The 18,690-nt window shown below is 42.0% G+C and overlaps 1 protein-coding gene across 2 annotated transcripts in view; it reads right to left on the bottom strand.

Moving 5' to 3' along the window:
• Window positions 1–15,697, bottom strand: part of trim44 (tripartite motif containing 44) — a 59,733-nt gene extending 44,036 nt beyond the window's left edge. Inside the window, exons 1-4 of one of the 2 annotated variants that reach the window (XM_033635431.2) lie at window positions 15,436–15,697; window positions 13,953–14,635; window positions 12,458–12,535; window positions 1,355–1,645 (exon numbers count right to left, since the gene is read on the bottom strand). In XM_033635431.2, coding sequence (XP_033491322.1) covers window positions 1,355–1,645; window positions 12,458–12,535; window positions 13,953–14,597 — 1,014 coding nt within the window. In that variant the 5' untranslated portion in view covers window positions 14,598–14,635; window positions 15,436–15,697. The remainder of the gene's footprint in view (window positions 1–1,354; window positions 1,646–12,457; window positions 12,536–13,952; window positions 14,636–15,435) is intronic. The other variant, XM_033635430.2, reaches the window with a different exon arrangement.
• Window positions 15,698–18,690: the final 2,993 nt, after the last annotated feature.

The following is an 18,690-nucleotide window of genomic DNA, read 5'->3' as shown; positions in this document are numbered from 1 at the left end:
AAAAGCAGCTGATCCATGGCTAAAGTACCCCGTTATTTTTGTCGTAAAAGATAAAAGGTAAAAGAATTTCACCTGTTGGAGGTGAGCTGTTTGCAGAGGTGAAGTAAGAGCCTGTTGTCTGCAGCTCCTCATCTAACATCTCACTGTGGCTGTTTCTGCTTTTACTCTTCCTCCCTGCGGTATTGCCTTTATTGAAGAAAAGCCGCTAATAAAGTTCCACTAATTCAGTGATAAGCACATTTAATTTCCTATAGATTCTTCACAATAAAAGTACTGTTACTTTGTGAGGTAAAAACTTCTATTTTGAAAGAGCAGAATAAGTTGAGTTTCTGAGCAGCAACTTCACACAACTTCTAACACAGCTGATAGCGAACATGAAACAGTGAAATAAAGCAGATGAGGACACAGGAGAGGAACTAAACTTCAAACCACTGAGATTCACTCAGAAGCTACAAAAGTACTGAGAGCTGAACACAGAGAGACTTTCAAAAACACCTTTCTCTCTGGTCTCCTGCAGACAGAGGTGAGTGGAGTCTCGCAACTCAAACACTTGTTTGCGGGGGAGAAGTGGGGTCGTTGGGGGTTGGGCTGCAGTCAGTGAGGCGTCACTGCTACCCGCTGACGGCTCGGCTTTTGGACCCACTCTGGAGAAGGTCCATCTCTGGCGCAGCTCTGTGAGGCACGGTGTCTTTTATCGGATAATGGAAACACAAATCTGCACAGCATGGCTTCAGTCAGCGTGGCCACAAGTGGCAGTGGTAAAGGCCCAGTAGTCACAATAATACACCCGACTAGTAAAAGCTAAGGAAAAACATTTCATTTCTCTGTAGGGTTTTTTCCATAATGTTGTCAGACACTTCTAATAATCTGAGCCAGCCACTGGTAAAGACACTGACTGGACGTAAACTGACAGCGCACAATTGTCAGTAGGGATTACACTGCAGCCTGTTTCACTGTCCGGCTCTCTCAATACTGGACCAGTTTCAAAAATCGTTGCCTCAACTTGTTGCTCAGACAGAAAAACATGGAAAAATACAGGATATTGATTGTAACTGGGATGAAAAATGCCATTAACTACTTACACAAATAAGTCAACTTAGATTCAGAAGGCCATATTTGAGTGAGACCAACACCTCTAACTACATCAGACTTGTGAAATATACTGTATGAAACTAGCTTATGTATAAATAATGGCAGGTTGAATGTCCGTCACACTAGACTTCTGTGTCATTATCAGCTTACTAACCTCTCCACCCGCACTTAGCTGTGCAGTGAGTCAGACACACACTGCTGATTATAGAGAAGCAGTTTAACATGCAGAATAAGGATAATGAGGAAGGCATATCCCTCTCACCTGCACTCTGTGGGCTGGTCCAGGCGCTGCAACGAGGGCCTCTGCTGCCGCCACAGGACCTATCGCCTCGGCCTGTTCCAGCAGGCACAGTTGGTGTGTGATGTTGGCCATCTCTTCCTGCAGGCGTTCCGTTTCGACGGAGATCTCCGCGATTTTCTCAGCGGCAGATGCCGTCAGAAAGGCCTCTTTGAGGTCCACCAGGTGAAGGGTCCTCTTCTCCTCCAGGCGCACCAGTCTGCGGAGCTCATCGAACTGGCTGTTCACGTAGGCCTCGAGCTCCTCCGTCGACATCTAAGATATGTAGATGAGACAGAGGGAAGCGTATGTGAAGGAATTGACTGGGGGAATTTAAGCGCAGGATGTCCGCAAGTTACCAAGTTGGAAAGAGATTGGGCTGCCTTTGAAAATAACATGAATGAACTTCGTCAATGTAGGTTTGAAATACTGAGATGAACAGAGAAGCACAGCCGTTAAAATTAAAAACAAGTAAATAAAAATAGAGAAAAGAAGATAGTAAGAGTATAAACTGTAATGACCACAGTATAGGGGCCACACAGGATTCTGTCTTTATTTGACATGTGAATACTTTTTAATAAGCCCACTGGTCTCTGTCATGCAGTAGCTAATTGATAGCATAAAGCACATCCCCTGGAGGTAAACTCCATGCATCCCATCTGTAGATAGAGACCTCAGAGGCTCCTTCTACCACAGCAAGCCATCTGTTTGGCTTTCAAGGCAACTGAACTGCTCACTGAGATACCCTTTTTAATCCATTCCTCTGTTCCCCGATGAAGCTCTCTTTAGCTATGACTCATTACCTTAAAACACCTCAATAAACAAATGCCTCCCTGAAACCCTTCCTGCTGTGATGGCTCCACCTCCAGCGCAGATACCGACATGTGGTAAAACACTCCAAAGTCCCCTGTCATGATCTCTGCCCCTGAATATGTTATAATCGCTCCAATCTCCGAACATCAGCTGCTCTGTCTTTCCTCCTCCCTCGAGCAGAACTTCACTCTCCCTTCCATCTATTTTATCTTGTTTCCCCTCAGCCTCCCTCTCTCCACTGAAGCAAGGAATCATCCGTCTTTACTGAGGTTGGTGGAGCCACGGCCCCTATGGGCCCAAAGTTTTATCGCATATATGCCATTTCTGCACAAGCAATCAGATTCCCCAAATTGGCCATTAAACCAAGTGCGAGAAGTAACAATTTTAATTTAGTTTCTTTGAATGAGCAGAGAAAAACGTGCACATCATTCACCCTGAATCAGACAGAGGGACTTAGTTAACATCTAATTGGAAAGCAAAGAGTCGTTTTCTCTTTTTGCCTTGCCAAGATCAATAGCTTAAATATATGTCTGACGAATTAAGGACAATAGACTACAACGGCATTGAACTAGAAACACGTTCCATTCCTTGTCCAGATACTCTAGTGAAATGTGTCTGTGAATGTGTAAGACTGGAGAGAACGAAGCATTGTTTTCCAATCATTTACTACCCTATGCCTTTGGAAGTTCTCTTCTTTTTAACACAATAGAGGGAAGTGCTAAAATTTAATAAATCCTACTAAATTAAAGTAGCGGCTGATGAAATCTTCTAGAAGACTCATCATTTTAAACATGAGCAGTGAACACTTAAAAAAAACACATTAAGAACTGACAAGGCATTTACTACCTCATTTGGTACTGGGACAATGATTTAATGCTTAAGCTGCTGCTGATGGTTTGACGTCTGAGGAGTCTTGCTCTAAGTTGTCTGTGATTGAGGTGTCATGGGCACCGTGATGAATCAACATATTCAATATTAAAGTCCGATTCCCCTAAATAATCCTTTCAAATATTAATTTTTAAGAGCTTTAACATCTGCTAGGCATTTACATTTATTATCAGTCGGCCAAGTGGAGTGAATGTCTGTCAATTTCTTCAATGGTATCTGCAGTATGAATTCCTTAACAGCTAGCAGTAGCAGTGATTACTTCAGTGGTTATTTCCATGGTGCACACAGCTTTAACATTCAGTGACTATCATGAATATGGATGAAGAGGTATATGTTTTTTGGTTTGGCTAGTCTTTCATGTCACATTACATGGCATGATTTTACCCACACAAATAACAGTACATAACATATTAATCATTTTTATGGAGCCAATCCCAGCTGACACTGGGCGAGGGGCAGGGTAAAACCAAGGTTGCCAGACTATCGCAGGGCTGACACATAGAGACAGACAACCAGTCACGCTCACATTCACATCTACGTGCAATTTAGAGTAAGAGTGCCTGGAGAAAACGGGGAGAACATACAAACTCTGTAGGGCTCCCCCACCCCAGGGTTCGAACTTCCCCACCTGTCAAGTTGCAGTTACAGTTTACATCCATTTTAAGTATTGTCATATGTAGCCATGACAGCTGACAATACTTCAAACAGGCTACGGATGTCGCTGCAAAGAGGCTACATATTCTAAAAAAAAGATTGGCAACCCAAGATTAGCATCACCAATTCAGTATTTGACTAAATGTCTCCCCTTCTGTCCTGAGTTATGGTGTAACAATGGTCAGAAAAGTATTTTTGCAGAACATTATGATGTCACAGTGAAGCTGACTATTGACCTTTTGGATATAAAGTGTCATCACTTATGCATTTTGTCCTATTAGACATGTATGGGAAATTTTGCCATGATTAGCATATGATTTTTTGAGTTATGGCCAAAAACATGTTTTTTGAGGTCACAGTGACCTTTGACTACCAAAATCAATCAGTCCATTGTTGAGCCCAAGTGGACGTTTGTGCCAAATTTGACAAAAATTCCCTCAAGGGCTTCTTGAGATATTGAGTTCATGAGAATGAGACAAACGTGAGGTCACAGTGACCTTGACCTTTGACAACCAAAATATAATCACTCCATCGTTGAGCCCTAGTGGAATTTTGTCTCAAATTCGAGGAATATTCCCTCAAGGTCTTCTAGAGATATCGTGTTAATGAGAATGGGACAAACACAAGGTCACAGTGACCTTGACCTTTGACCACCAAAATCGAATCAGTTTTTTTTGTGGAGGCCAAGTGGACGTCCGTGCCAAATTTCAGGGAAAATTCCCTCAAGGACTTCTTGAGATATCGTGTTCATGAGAGTGAGACAAACGTGAGGTCACAGTGACCTTGACCTTTGATGACCAAAATCTAATCATTGTTGAGTTCAAGTGGATGCTTATGCCAAATTTAAAGAAATTTCCTCAGTGTGTGCTTGAGATATTGCGTTCACAAGAATGGGGCAGACAAACAGACAATGTGAAAACATTTACCAGTGCGGAGGCATAAAACTCTGCATCTTTCTATTTTGTTCTTTTGTGGTCGTAGCAGGTTTCAGAGAAAAGAGACAGCATAAATCATAAAGAACAACGGTCGCCAAGAGCAAAGCTGCAACATGAATAGGGCGGACCGAGCTATAACATAAAACATATCGTCTTTAGTATCTGTCATCAAACCGCCACATTCCATCACCACATGTCCCAATCTCCAGGACCTCCACCGAGCCCCCTGCCCTCTCATTGAGTCCCCGTGGCCTCTGTGACAGATGGGAAGCGTGATCCTGGATCAGTGCTCTTTGTGTATGTGGAGCAGGAGCCCTCTGCCCTTGGACCTTTCACTCAGTGACAGAGTATCTCTGAGAATTGGTCCGGCTAGTAAGGAAGGAGCATTCATGCGTGCTAATCTTCATTTGCATTGCTGCAAGCTGCGGCCACAAAATGAGGCCTCGGGAGAGACAGTGGCACGCTGCTTGCAAGGGCAGAGTTAGAGTAAGGACGAGAGAGAGGGAGCACAAGCAGAGGTAGGACAGTCTAGCAGATTAAGAAAGCTAATTTCTGTTTTCAAAAAAAGAGGTAGAACATTAAGCAAGCAGATTAGGAAAGCCAAATTCATTTTCATGTTTCTAACATGCCATGTATTATCACTGTGGAACCATTCCTATCTGGGAAATTCATGAATAATGGGACTGCAAGCTAATGCTAAAAAGGCCTATCAGCTCAAACCTCATATATGCAATGTAATCTGCAGTCATGCGTGTCTTCCAAAATGGTTGTTCTAATCAGGAAATGCCAACTTAAACCTTGATGTCATTACTTTACGAACATTTTTGGAGCTGTGTAAGGTGGGCTGAAAGTTCCAAGGGAGGAAAAACAACTCCTTGTGACTTCCTCAGAAACAGAAAGTTTGGATCTGTGCCTCACTAAAAATAAAACACTTCTTAAGCCTTTCCACTAACACTTTACATGATTACATTCTAGCAAGACATTTAAATAGAATTAACTTCACACACTGGTGTACTTTGTGACTGGCTACAAAAAAAGGTTGTGCTACTCATTAGTGCTGATGAAAAAAAGTGCAAAAAAAGAACCAAAGCCCTTGGGAATGAAAATTTAGCAGTGTGAAAAACAAACAAATTGTGTGTCATTACTTTGGTGAGACATCAGGATGCACTGCAAATGGCTCACAACAAATATCAAAATAGCTTCAGCTTTTAAGCATAACCCCTTCACCTGCGCAGACACATCAGTGGGTCTATCATTACAAATGCAAATGGACAAAAGCACTAATTTGATTACTCTTCTCCACATCAATGGCGAAGATAAAACCCTGCTGTCTTGGGCTAGAGTATTTCCCTAAATTTAAACATCCTGCAACTTCAGTGAAGTGATGAAAAATGCAGATGCAGAATTGTTCCTTTTTTGGAAATGGCACAGAGAGATGAGAATGTTTTATCTAACTTTGATGCTCCTCAGGGGGGAATTTTGGGGAGCACTAGAGTTCAAATGGTTAACTTTCTTTGAAATCGCAGCGCGTCGTGCTGCTTATTCAGAGGTCTGTTTTGTGTGATGCTTTTTTAAAAAGGCTTAAAAAGCATTAATAGAACATTAGGAGTAAATGGATTTGAACTGTCCTTGCCCTTGGCAATAGTGGCCCTGTTCCAAGTGAACACTACTCTCTCACGCTCTCTTTTATCTCTTCCTGAAATTAGATTCACCAATTAAACCTCCAACACAACACAGCAATACAAGTTCATTTGAAAAACACCAGCTCTTCAAAAGTCACATAAAGTGATACAAAGTGGGGTATAAAAAAGAGGGCAGAGGAAAAATGAGACAGAAGGCCTTTGGTTTTATAATAGCAGAGTTTCAATATCCAGCACCTTTTTATTGGTTTTGAGTGAGGCAATGTCAGCCAAGCAACTTTCGGGGGAATGATACCGAGTAATTCAATTAAAATGCTGTGAGTGGAGATAGAAAGGGAAGAGCAGCCTTAAAGAGCAATGGGAGGAGGGGGGCAGAGAGAGGAAGAGGGGGAGGAGGAGAAAAAAGGACGAGGTAGAGAAGGACAAGAAAAAGCAGGATGAATAAACCTAACAGCAGCAGCAAAGTCTTTTCATGCCTCTCCTGTCTGTTCCTCAGCCTTGGCTCCCTAAGACAGCTTTAATGTGTCTGCTGCTCTTGTAGATTTTATGAGGCAGGGAAAATGGATGTAGCTACTGCACACACATTCGCGTTTGTGACTGGGCTGATGTTGCCGCGCTGCTTCCAGATATCCGACTCTTCTTGCTGGAGCTGCGGAGAGCTGCTCCACAGGCGCCGTGTGTCCTATAGACAGCACCCTGCCGGCGGAAAGTGGGGTAAATAAAACATGAGAGCAGATAAATATGCTGACTACCTGCTGTCCTGGGCTGACGCCACAACACGCTTCACAAATCATTTCCAGCTCTTTGACGATAGGTTGAATGACAGACCGCAATCGAGGCCCTTTATGTTACGCTACGCCTCTGGTCCGCCATTAATATGTATGCAGCCTCATCGGGGTTTTTTTGCATTATATTCCAGTTCCCTGTGGAGAAAGGGGATATGAGCTTTGAGAGATTAAAATCCCCACACCTGCAGCAAAGTACATAATTAAGCAGGCTAGATTTAATAAGCTAACACCAGCTAAGGGTTAAACTCACCCTTCGCCCCCTCGCAGATAGCTGCTGACACGTCTTTCCCTCTGAAGTCCTTCAGGAACATCCATCCCACACAACTTAACCTTCTCAAACTTTTGTCTATCTCCTTTCCCTTTTTTCGCCTCTGTTTCTCTCACACACACATATACACACAACTTTCCTCACCGGCAGCAGTCACTCTGATGGTTGCCTGTCATGCATAATAAGAAAGGTTGACATTTGAGAGTACAGGGAGGACACGCCGACAAATCCACATAATAGTCTCTCACACAGTGGCCTGTGAGTGAGCAGGTAAGTGGTTTTCGCCGAGCACCTCTACAATGGAACAGCACAAGACTAAATGTCCAGGAAGTCCTTGGGGCAGCATTGATATTTCAGTATGATAATAGACATGAACTCGGCTGGGGTGCCGGCTGCCAGTAAAAGTGTTACCTCTCGCAGGCCAGTCAAATTAACCTTCTACATTATGCCACTGTGCTTGGGTCACATCTCTGCAGGTACTGAAGCAATGCTCCTGTGTGCCTCTGCTCTCCGCTGGGTTCAGACACAGTATTATAAGCAGAGCATAAGGCAGAACAGGCGTTGCAGGGGTGGCTGGGAGAGCAGGTGCTGCCTGACAACGGTAAGTAGCTGAGACCGTAGCTGAGACCTAGCTGTGCATCCCTGATCCTGTCGCTTGCTGTTAGATCTCTCGGCACACAGCACATAACTGTCTGTGGTCAAGTTTCATTTTCAGAGGCAGAACATGCCCCCACTGTGGCATCTGTAATGGAAATACAGCCACTGTTTTCAAGGTTGACTTGTCATGAAAATTCAGTTTGCAGCTTTTGTTTTGGTTGATATCAAGAGAGAGGTGACTGTGTGCGAAATGCGCCAGGCACCCGGATTTTCAGTCGACGACTCGGTGAAGGTTAGACACACAGACTGAAATAAGGTTTTGATCATTATTTCAGCTTGTGACCCTCATTTCATGTCTCGGTTCCACATGACTGACTGAGACAATCTGAGTGGTACAAACACTTTCTTGTCACTTCTGTGTCCTCTCCAATAACTACCATAGAATGTGCTTTTGCTCAAGTGCCAGCAGTATAAAACAGGGCTGAAAACTATAAAGAAAACATACAATACTATGATAATGATATTATTTGCAATAAATAAATATTAAAGTGTACTCAGTTCCGCCTTTCTGCTGAAATATGATGCTGGAATACAACAAATTGCTTGCAAAATTAAAGAAAAATGGAAGGAAATTATTTCCTACATTCTTTTATTGAACAAATTGAAAATTGAACTGAACACAAAAGACACCGATAAAGAAAGAATAACACTTTAAAGCAGTGGTTCTCAATTGGTGTGTCACAGTCCAAAAGTGGGCCGCATGTTGATTCTGAATGGACCGCAAGTGACTCGCAAGTGGGTCAAGTTTGTTTGTGTACAGTTGGTAAACAATGGAGGAGAAACTGGTGGTAGTGGTTGCTGGATACCCAGAGCTATACGGCCCAATGATAGACAGCTGGTTGTCAAACTGCCCCCTAAGTCATCCTAAAATATTCCTCAATACGGCCATCATCGAGGCGAAACTGGCGGTCCTCCCTGTGATCCACCCTTTCTTTTAGGGTCTCATGTACCCACACAGATCTCCATTTCCCTGTGCCCAACAAACTATGTACTGACAGCCTCTCATCCTCAACCAGAGCTACATCAAGTACCCTCTGCCTGTCCATTTTAGGAACTAGAAACCAATTACTGTCAAACTGAAATAAATAAATAAACGATAGATTGATTACACGGGAAGGTTAGAATAAGGAGGTGAGTCCTTGGTTGCCTGGCAACAATAATAAGGCGCAGCAAGTGTTTTTTTTCCACTAGTGGCATTCAATTTAAAAAAGGGCAGTGCGGCACGCCTCGTGTTTTGCAACCTGCAAAATGCTGTCTGTGTGATCCAAGACAGTCTGAAAATATGAGTACACATGAACAACATTCTCCCAAATCCTGAAGCCAAAGTATAGTGAATGATATTATAGATCAGTGGTTCCCAACTGGTGGGTCGTGGGCCAAAAGTGGGTCACGGACATGTCAAGTTTGTAAAAACCATGCTTTATTTTGAAATATGGTGAATTTCAAGCGCTGTTTCCTGTTGTAAAATGAGTGAGAGAACAGACAGTTACTTGACAGAGACAACAAACTAGCTCGATGACATGGCCAAACGCAAGTATGACGCTGAATATACATTAAACTGTGTTGACCTTGACCTAATGACTAAGGAGAAATCTGGACCCCGTGGCTGGACCAGTTGGGAACCACTGCTTTAATGTGTAGTTTTCAACAAACTCAAAAAATAATCCCTGACTCCAGTATCGCAGTATGTCGTGACATGTTTATTGCACAAGCTGACAGTGCAATGATGATATAAAAATGATATTTGTGCAGCCCTACTATAAAACTGAGGTCAACCTTGCTGGTATGAGTACAGAAGGGGGTGTGAGTGTGGAAAGATTTAACCAATGAACAGAAAAAGTGAAATATCTGTATGCTGTGATACAACAGTCCTGTTAAAAATACAAACCGTTTGTGTTGATGCATCACTACAGTCATTTCTGTATGAGTATTGGAGCCATATTGGGTTTCATTATATAGAAAGGTGTCCTCTGCTTGTCCACTTCATTATAGGGATGGTTAAAAAACGTTAGAAACCCCTTACATTTAAACACACTGTACACCACACACTACATCCATCCTAGTCCTAGATTGAATACAAGGATTTTTATGTCAACTTCAAGTTCAACAAGGGTTTAAAGACAGCTACAGGGTATTCTGTATTCACCATCCCTCTCTATTTTGTACATGACAATGCCTAAATAGAGTCACTTTGAAAATACAACCTCTGATTTAGCACAGAAGTGCTGAGTCAAAAAGTGACATTAGCTGAAGCCTGACAATGACATGACTCAGTAGTCACACACAATGATGCCATCACTCCTACGCTTCAAGTAGAATTATATCTGCAGAAACCCAAAAGGCACGGTCTGTGATCTGTGAATGGGGCGGAATGATAAATATATGGATTGAAATAATTGGCTCTCATGTTTACTACCCAATGCCTTTATGACATAATCTCTTTCTAATCCCTCTTTATCTCATTCTAGACTGCTGTGTCTCCACTGCTGCAGTCTATACACCGCCGCAGTGCTTACTGCTGTACCCACTGAATTAGAAATGAGTAATGCCTCTTCTTTTTTTTTTTGGCTCTGTTATGGCTCCCCATGTCTTGAAACCAGCTTCAACTAAAGGTTTATTTATATCCTTATCAAAAACCTACCGAACTTATAAAATGTTAAATTTCATGGTAGCCCATTTTCTGCCAATGTGATTAAAAAAAGATCATAAAGATAAGTTATTGCACGGAGAAACTTTCTTGAAAAATTGACTCAGTATGTCAAAATAATGACTTTGTCATGACATTTTATTTTAAAAAATAATGAGGGAGTTTCTCAAAATAATAACTTGGGTTAATTTCTCATCATTTTAAAATATGAAGTAAATATTTTGAGAAAGAAAATCAGAAAATTATTTTTTGATATGCTATGTCATTACTTTGAGGTATTAAGTTGCTATCTCCAGAAAGTTTCCAATTACAATGACTTTCGAGATCTTTGTTTTTCATTGCATTAGTGAAAATGGGCATGGAATATGACATATAATTAATAAAAAGGTTTCTCATTATTTTGAGGCACTATGTCATTATTTTGAGAAAGTTTCTCATAATTTTGAAAGTTTCTCATTATTTTGAGGTATTATGTCATTATTTTAAGGGACGAAGTCAATATTTCAAGAAAGCTTGCCATTACAACTTTCAGGATCTTTTTTTCATTGCATTATTGAAAATGGGCATGAAATATAACATATCATTAGTAAAATAAATGAGAAGCTTGCTGAAATAATAATGATTTGGTACCTCAAAATTATGACTTAGTGTCTCATAGTAATATCACTTTCTCAAAATACTGACTGAGCATGTCAAAATAATGACTTTGTATCTCTAAATTATGACATTTTATTTAAAATATAATGAGAAAAATTCTCAAAATAATGACTTGGGTTTGTTTCTCATCATTTTTAAATATTAAGTAAATATTCTGAGATAGCGTCTCATCATTCTGAGGTACTGTCATTATTTTGATAAAGTTTCTCATTATTTTGAGATAATGTGATTATTTTGAAAAAGTTTCTCATTATTTTGAGATAATATGTCATTATTTTGATAAAGTTTCTCATTATTTTGAGATAATATGCCATTATTTTGAAAAAGTTTATTATTTTGAGATAATGTCATTATTTTGAAAAAGTTTCTCATTTTTTTGAGATACTATGTCATTATTTTGAGATCGTTTCTAATTATTTTGAGGTACTAAGTCATTATCGTAACAAAGTTTCCCATTACAATCACTTTCAAAAAAAGTTTTTCCATTGCAATAGTGAAAATGGGCATGGAATATAACATATTATTAGTAAAAAAAAGAGAAGCTTTCTAAAAATACTGACTTAATATCTCAAAATAACGTAAAAAATGACATACGTCATTATACTGACAAAGTTTCTCATTATTTTGAGATACTAAATCATTATTATTATCATAGTATGTCATTATTTGAGAACTTGGCTCTTTATAATGACTTACAGGATCTTTATGGAAATGAGCTTCCATATTCCTATAGACATAACCTATTTCAAAGAAAAACTCATTCAGCTTTTTTTGAGACAGAATGAAAATGATGATCACTCATTCATGGTCTTCAAATCAGGTAGTCAGCGATCCAATTTGGACTTGGCAGGGAGTAAAGTTATGAATTAGGGAACCTGAAATATAAAACTGCATTTAAAATATAGAAAAGGACCTGCAGGATCTGCCGTGTTCATTTGACAGGCTGACTGAGGCTCCTTTCTTTCCTTGCAAGGAGGTCAAGTCGACCATTTATGGCTGCGGAGCAATTCTAATTTCATTTGATAGGATTCCTAAATGAGAACAGTTGAGTGCAAATCCTTTGGGAGGGGTTTTCTAAAAATGGCCCGTGCTGTATAACTCATGTTGAGATTTGACTCTGTATGCAGGAGTTTGCGCTCACCTCAGGGTTGGTCCACTTGGTCTTGACATTCTCAGCCATCTGCTGTGTACAGCCCAGCAGGTCGTAACCTTGCCGACTCTACAGGTGGAGCAGACAAACACACAGTGAACACATCAGAGTAAATGACTGCATAAAACACAGAAAATAAACATATATCCATTTCATTAGTTCATTATTTCACTGTTAATCATTTAGAAGAGCACGAAATTAACGTAGGCTATACTTATCAGTTTATAACTCCATGCAAAAACAAACTGGGGACATTGACAAAAAAACAAATTACCATATTTTTAATCAAACATCTCAGTAGAGATAATGTGACAATATTTTTGCTTTGCTGCTTTTAAAAGCTGTTTACACACAAGAAAAAGGCATGATACGCCACAATTTTATATTAAAGTTTCCCACGCTACATGCTCAATGCAATGTACAGCAATGGGAAATCATATCACTACTCCCTCAGATAAAAGGTTCTTTCACATGAATACACTGACGCGGTAAACAGGATAAAAGCGAGGGTAGGTTTAGAGTAAATAATGTGGCCTTAGGGCTGCGTGTGTGCGTGTGTGTGACCCCATTTGTCTCTAATCAATCCGTATGTGGCCATGATGTAAGAGAAAAGCACTGGAGTGTGCTGCTCCACTTCTGTTTTTCAGATGTGCTGCCACGGGGCAGGGGACAAAAACGGTGCTCTGTAAATTACAGTTGGCGCACCATGTGGGTCATTACTACTGTAGCTAAATGCGCCGGCTTTGTAGTTCAGTTTATTTTAATGTTCACAAACAAAACCCTTGACCGTTCAAAATATTAATGCAAAACTACGTCCTGGTTTCTGATACTATCACACCCCTGTTAATTGGACTTCTGTGCAATAACACAGCCCAAATGTGTTCGTTGTGCAGATAACATCTGACTCTAAATGGTTCTATAATCATCACAAACACTATGCTCTGCTGAACTGAGCCCATAGTGATGATGGCGTTATTCTAAAAAACCAGCACGGCATTAGCCCAACTTACTGGACCGACTGAAATGCTGCACCGAATGAGCGGTGATTCCCTGGACCTTTGAAATACGCCTGAAGCAAAAAAGCCATCTGGGAAATGGAGGAAGGGTGAAGCTATAATTGGCATCAAGCCAAACGGACATTGGGATATAGTCATAAATGTTTAATATCAATTTCACAGTTTTCATAGGAATTATTTATGTAGCCATGTAATTGAATCCATTTATTAATGATGTCATGTGGGTGATCATGAGCCATTGTTACGTTTAAAATATTACACAGAGCTCTTACAGAGCCCTGGTGAGTTGACTTAAAGACTACAGGGCCTACAGCTATTGACTTACTACTTAATACTGAATTTAAAATGCAAACCAGATAGACGACACTCTGAATACATTACAGAGCCGCAGATGTTGTGATTAAGTACAGTAGAGAGCATACAGTGTTCTTATATATAGGAACCTATCATGCTCTCAGTGTGTGACTCACCTTCTGCCACACATAAGCCTCATGCAGGGTGATGATCTCATGGTCGCGGTGCTCACCCTGCACCGCACACACCACACAGATGATCTTCTCATCTGGTTTGCAGTACAAGGAGCCCTCCTGTTTGTGCTCCTTGCAGCGCAGTCTCTCTACTGTCACTGTGTCCCTCTTCCCAGCCTCTCCAGCTGCCACGGCCTCCTGCCCTGCCTCCGCACCCTTGGCTCCATCATCCAGCTCAGCCTCCTGCTGCAGGCCATTCTGGGCTCCCTCCCTGTCCCCAGCATCACTGCTCTCACCGCCATTAGCCATTGCCACTCCAAGTAGTGCCATTCCCTGATTAGCGCCCATTCCAGCTGCCCTCTCCACACCAACCTCATCCTCGGCTCCATCTCCCACTCTGGAGTCTCTTTTGGTGCCAAGTCCATTAGCTTGTGTCTCCTCGTGGTTATAAGGCATTATGGGGTGATGTGTACTGCTGGCATGTCTGTCAGCGTGGACGGGGCAGAAGGCAAAGCTGCAGATGTAGCACACTTGTGTGGCCGGTTTGGCTTCGTCGGGCTCGCACGCATCACATGATCCATCCATCTGTGGCAGCTCCTCGTGTTTCAGCCCCATAGCTCCTTCCTGGGGTTCCCCTTTGTGGTCCATGGCGGCTGATAATTACTGTGGGGATAACAGGAGCAGGTCTTGTAGGAGACACACAGAGTAGAGGACAGGTTATTAATAGCTGTGACCTTCTGTGTGCAGATCTCATATTTGCACAGGGGAAAGTCCAAGATCCTCAGGACTAATCCCCTCTGATATAATATTCCCAGACAGATGATGTATAGCGGGAGGCAAAGTCCACAGCAAACAGCATCCGGAGCAACACCATCACACAAGCCACACAAAAACAGGGAATCATTTTGCAAGGACAATAAACACCAAGACCCCATCTGCGATCACTATGTGTGCAAACATGCTCACTTTGTTTACTGACTCACAAGTGCTGAGCAGAACTGTACCCTCAGCATGACCGAACACCATTGCTCTTCTTATCTCACCTCTTGTCATCAGGCCCTGACCTTTACATGTCTTGTTAGTTTGTGTGTTTATGCCCTCTCGCCCTGCTTTCACTTCACTCTGCAGGAGTGAGGCTGAAAGTGAAGCGAGACCTGTATGTTTGCCTTGTACACTGAACACACACAAAGAGAGTTTTTTTTACTCCTCACTTTCTCTTTCTCCTCGGAGCCTTCCTCTCCTGAGCTATGTCTGTGTACTCTTTCCCCACTGCTGACACAAACAACCGGTAGAAAAAGTGCTGTAATGCAGAGAGAGAGAAAAAACACCCCCTCTTCCCCTTTTGCTATTTCTCTGTCTCTGACTCACACATTCATGATGCCTCCTCACGTAAACACACACACACACACACACACACACACACACAAGCATTTTCTCCCTCATCCTGTGGGGCTTAGCAGTTTGCAACTCACTGCAGTGTACTTACTCGTCTGTGTCTTCCTCCCCCCTTTCTGCTTTTCTTGTCTAGGGCTTGTTTTGAGGTAATGTGGAGTCAGTGGAGGAGTTAGCTTGACGGCTAACTTCCTTAGCACAGCTGTTGTGCTCTGGCTCTATTATTAAGCTGTCGACAGATCTACTTTCACTTTATAGCAGCAAAAAGAGGCTCCCGCTTCGATCCGACAGCGTTTACTTCCTTATTTTCATCAGCTGCTGTCTGCTTTTTTTCTACTTCCTGCTTGTAGTCTCCTGTGTGTGTGTGTGTGTGTGTGTGTGTGAGCGGCAGAGACACACAGAGGCTGAAGGGAGAAAACCAGGGATGTAACGTTAACGTTCACAGTCAAACTCCGCACCGGAGGCAGGTAGAAGAAAGAAGATTCATTTGTAACGTTAGCACGAAGTGGTTGTGTCTTAAAGCTACTCATTTCTAGTTTTAGTGGTATTATAATTACCAATAATTATAAAACTATATTTCTTTAACTTACTCCCACCTGCGCCAATTATGTAACATTAAGCTAGTCGGCCATTCACGGTAAGTGAAGTTAGCTATGTCATCTAAAGTTAGCCTAACTTCTTTTTGCTAAAGCCAGCATAGCTAACACTAAGTTAGCCTACATTTCAAAACAAATGACACCCAACAAAAGCTTTTCAAGTGCAGTTTTCTTAGTGTCACCACATTAAAAATGCTGTAATTCTTAAAAATGAATTAAATAAATACAAAATTCACTAGAAACCACATGAGGAGGGGCAGAGTCAGTACCGTCAGTCATGGCTGAGCTGCAATTTTAAGAAAAGAAATAAATAAAATAATACAGACAAAACTTTAAAGGGGCAATACATCAATTTTCAAAATTAATTCGTTATTCCAATAGTCTATGGTCTGATCAAAGTGCTTTAGCAGCTGAAGGCGGCTTTTTGTAATTGTTTTTAAGGACGCATTCACACCAGGATAGTCCGGGGGACTAGGTTTGATTGGGTGGGGAATGCCGAACAATTTCACACCTTCATTTGGTTCGGTTCACTTTTTAAAGCAGACCAAACCGCCTGGACAACGTCAAGCAGTTACAACAGCTGCTTGTTTGGGGGTGGTATTGCCCGAAACGACCACTGACCAGGAAAAAAAAAAGCATGAGGAATAAGAAAAACCAGCTCATCAATTGGGCAGGACCGAAAACGGCTTAGTCACTACAAAAACGCCAAACACCAAAATGCACTGTGCTCTATGTCACTTTCTCTCTTTGGTTCACTTCCTCTCTTTGGTTTGCTGGATCGTCCATTTGCATTTCCTACTGTAAGTGAACCGCACCAGGTTTCACTTGCAAGTGAACCGAGACCCCCAGTTTTCAAGCAGACCAGGGTTCGCTCGTTTGGTCCGAGTTCGAATGAGCGTTTGCACCACTCAAAATGAACTATCCGTGGAAGCAGACCAGGGTTTGTTTAAAGCAGACCAGATAGTGTCTGTGTGAATGCGTCCTAAGAATGAAGCTTTTTGCACGTGGTTTTTGCGTTGTGACGCGCCTCACGTTCCTGCGCTCTAAGCGCCTGGTGTTTTTGCCAGAGCCCTCTGAGCTCCTTGAGTTCAACTCAAGCAGGAAAAATGCCCCACGTAATCTCTGCTTTTTTCCCATCGTCCAATCAGATGATTTGAGAGGCGGGCCTTCTGTGGTGGTCACGACAACAAGTTTACAGTTGTAAGCAATGGAGGAGAAACTGATGGTAGTGGCCGTATAGCTCTGGGTATCCAACCCAGAGCTATACGGCCAGACGGTTGACACCATGTTGTCAAACTGCCCGAGTCATCCTAAAATATGCCTGGATAGGGCGATAATCCAGGCGAAGCACCTGGACAAACTGGTGGTACCCCCTGTGATCCACCCTTTTTTTAGGGTCTCATGTAACCACACAGATCTCCATTTCCCTGTGCCCAAAGAACTATTTGCTGACAGCCTCTGACCCTCAACCAGAGCTAGAGCAAGTACCCCCTGCCTGCCCATGTGCCTGTGGAACTAGATACTAATTACTGTCAAACTAAAATGAATACATTCATGATAGAGTCTGTGGTTGCCTGGCAACAATAAAAAGGAGCAGCAAGCTTTTTTTTTCTCACTAGTGGCATTCAATTAAAAAAAAAAAAAAAAGGCAGTGCAGTTGCCTTGTGTTTTGCAACCTGCAAAATGCTGTCTGTGGGATGTCATAGGGTGTAAAGCCTGGAGCTGCTCCATAGACAATGAATAGTGAACGATATTATAGATCAGTGGTTCCCAACTGGTGGGTCTCGGTCCAAAAGTAGGTTGCGAGTCCATTCTGAATGGACCGCAAGTGACTTGTGTCAACATGTCAAGTTTGTAAAAACCATGCTTTATTTTGAAATGTGGTGAATGTCCAGTGCCGTTTCCTGCAGTATAATTAGTGAGAGAACAGACAGTTACTTGACAGAGACAGCAAACTAGCTCGACGACATGGCCAAACATAAGTATGACGCTGATTGGATGAAACTGTGTGGACCTTGACCTAATGACTAAGGAAGAATCTAGACCCCGTGGCTGGACCAGTTGAGATCCACTGTTACAGATGACACTAAGAGCACCCAGAGGAATGTTCTGGGTATATGGGTACATTTTCTGTTTCAGATCTGAGAACTCTAAAATAGAATAAAGCCTCCCACGGACGGTGAGATTTTAGCAATCTTAAGCCCAGTTCAAACCAAAGACTCACAATGACATCAGTTGAAACAGGTCACTACTGGCAATGCGCTGTTCTCCAACATTCTAAAAACCTTCCGGTTTACATCAATTCAACCAGATGAGACAGTGTATCATCTCTATGCTACAACTCTCTGTACCTCTGTTCTGTTTTCCAGCTTTTCAGTTTTCCAGACTTATTTTGTGGCTGAATTCAATTTGTAGCCTCTTAAAATTTGAATGAGGATAGTGATAGTGAGAGACTGACTACAGCTCCATTTGTAGTAGTGATGAAACGGCGAAACACAAGCATCAGATGGACTATTCATAGTCAGATTGCCACAATAATAAAAATAACCAGCACCAATTAATCAGTCAGTGAAAATATGTGTGTGTGTGGGCGGCATAAGCACATATTGCGAGCAGCAGCAGCTACCCACCGTCTGACACCGGCACACCGTAAGGACGGAAACAGAGGGCTTAGCGGGGATGAAGCACCTGCCACAGCAAGCAAACATGCCATTTGTGGTCATTCTTACTTGACCAGCAAACTTTACTACAAG

Source organism: Epinephelus lanceolatus, chromosome 5, assembly GCF_041903045.1.
Source record: "Epinephelus lanceolatus isolate andai-2023 chromosome 5, ASM4190304v1, whole genome shotgun sequence".
NCBI classification, from domain to species: Eukaryota; Metazoa; Chordata; class Actinopteri; order Perciformes; family Serranidae; genus Epinephelus; species Epinephelus lanceolatus.
This window is presented reverse-complemented; position numbering and strand designations above follow the sequence as displayed.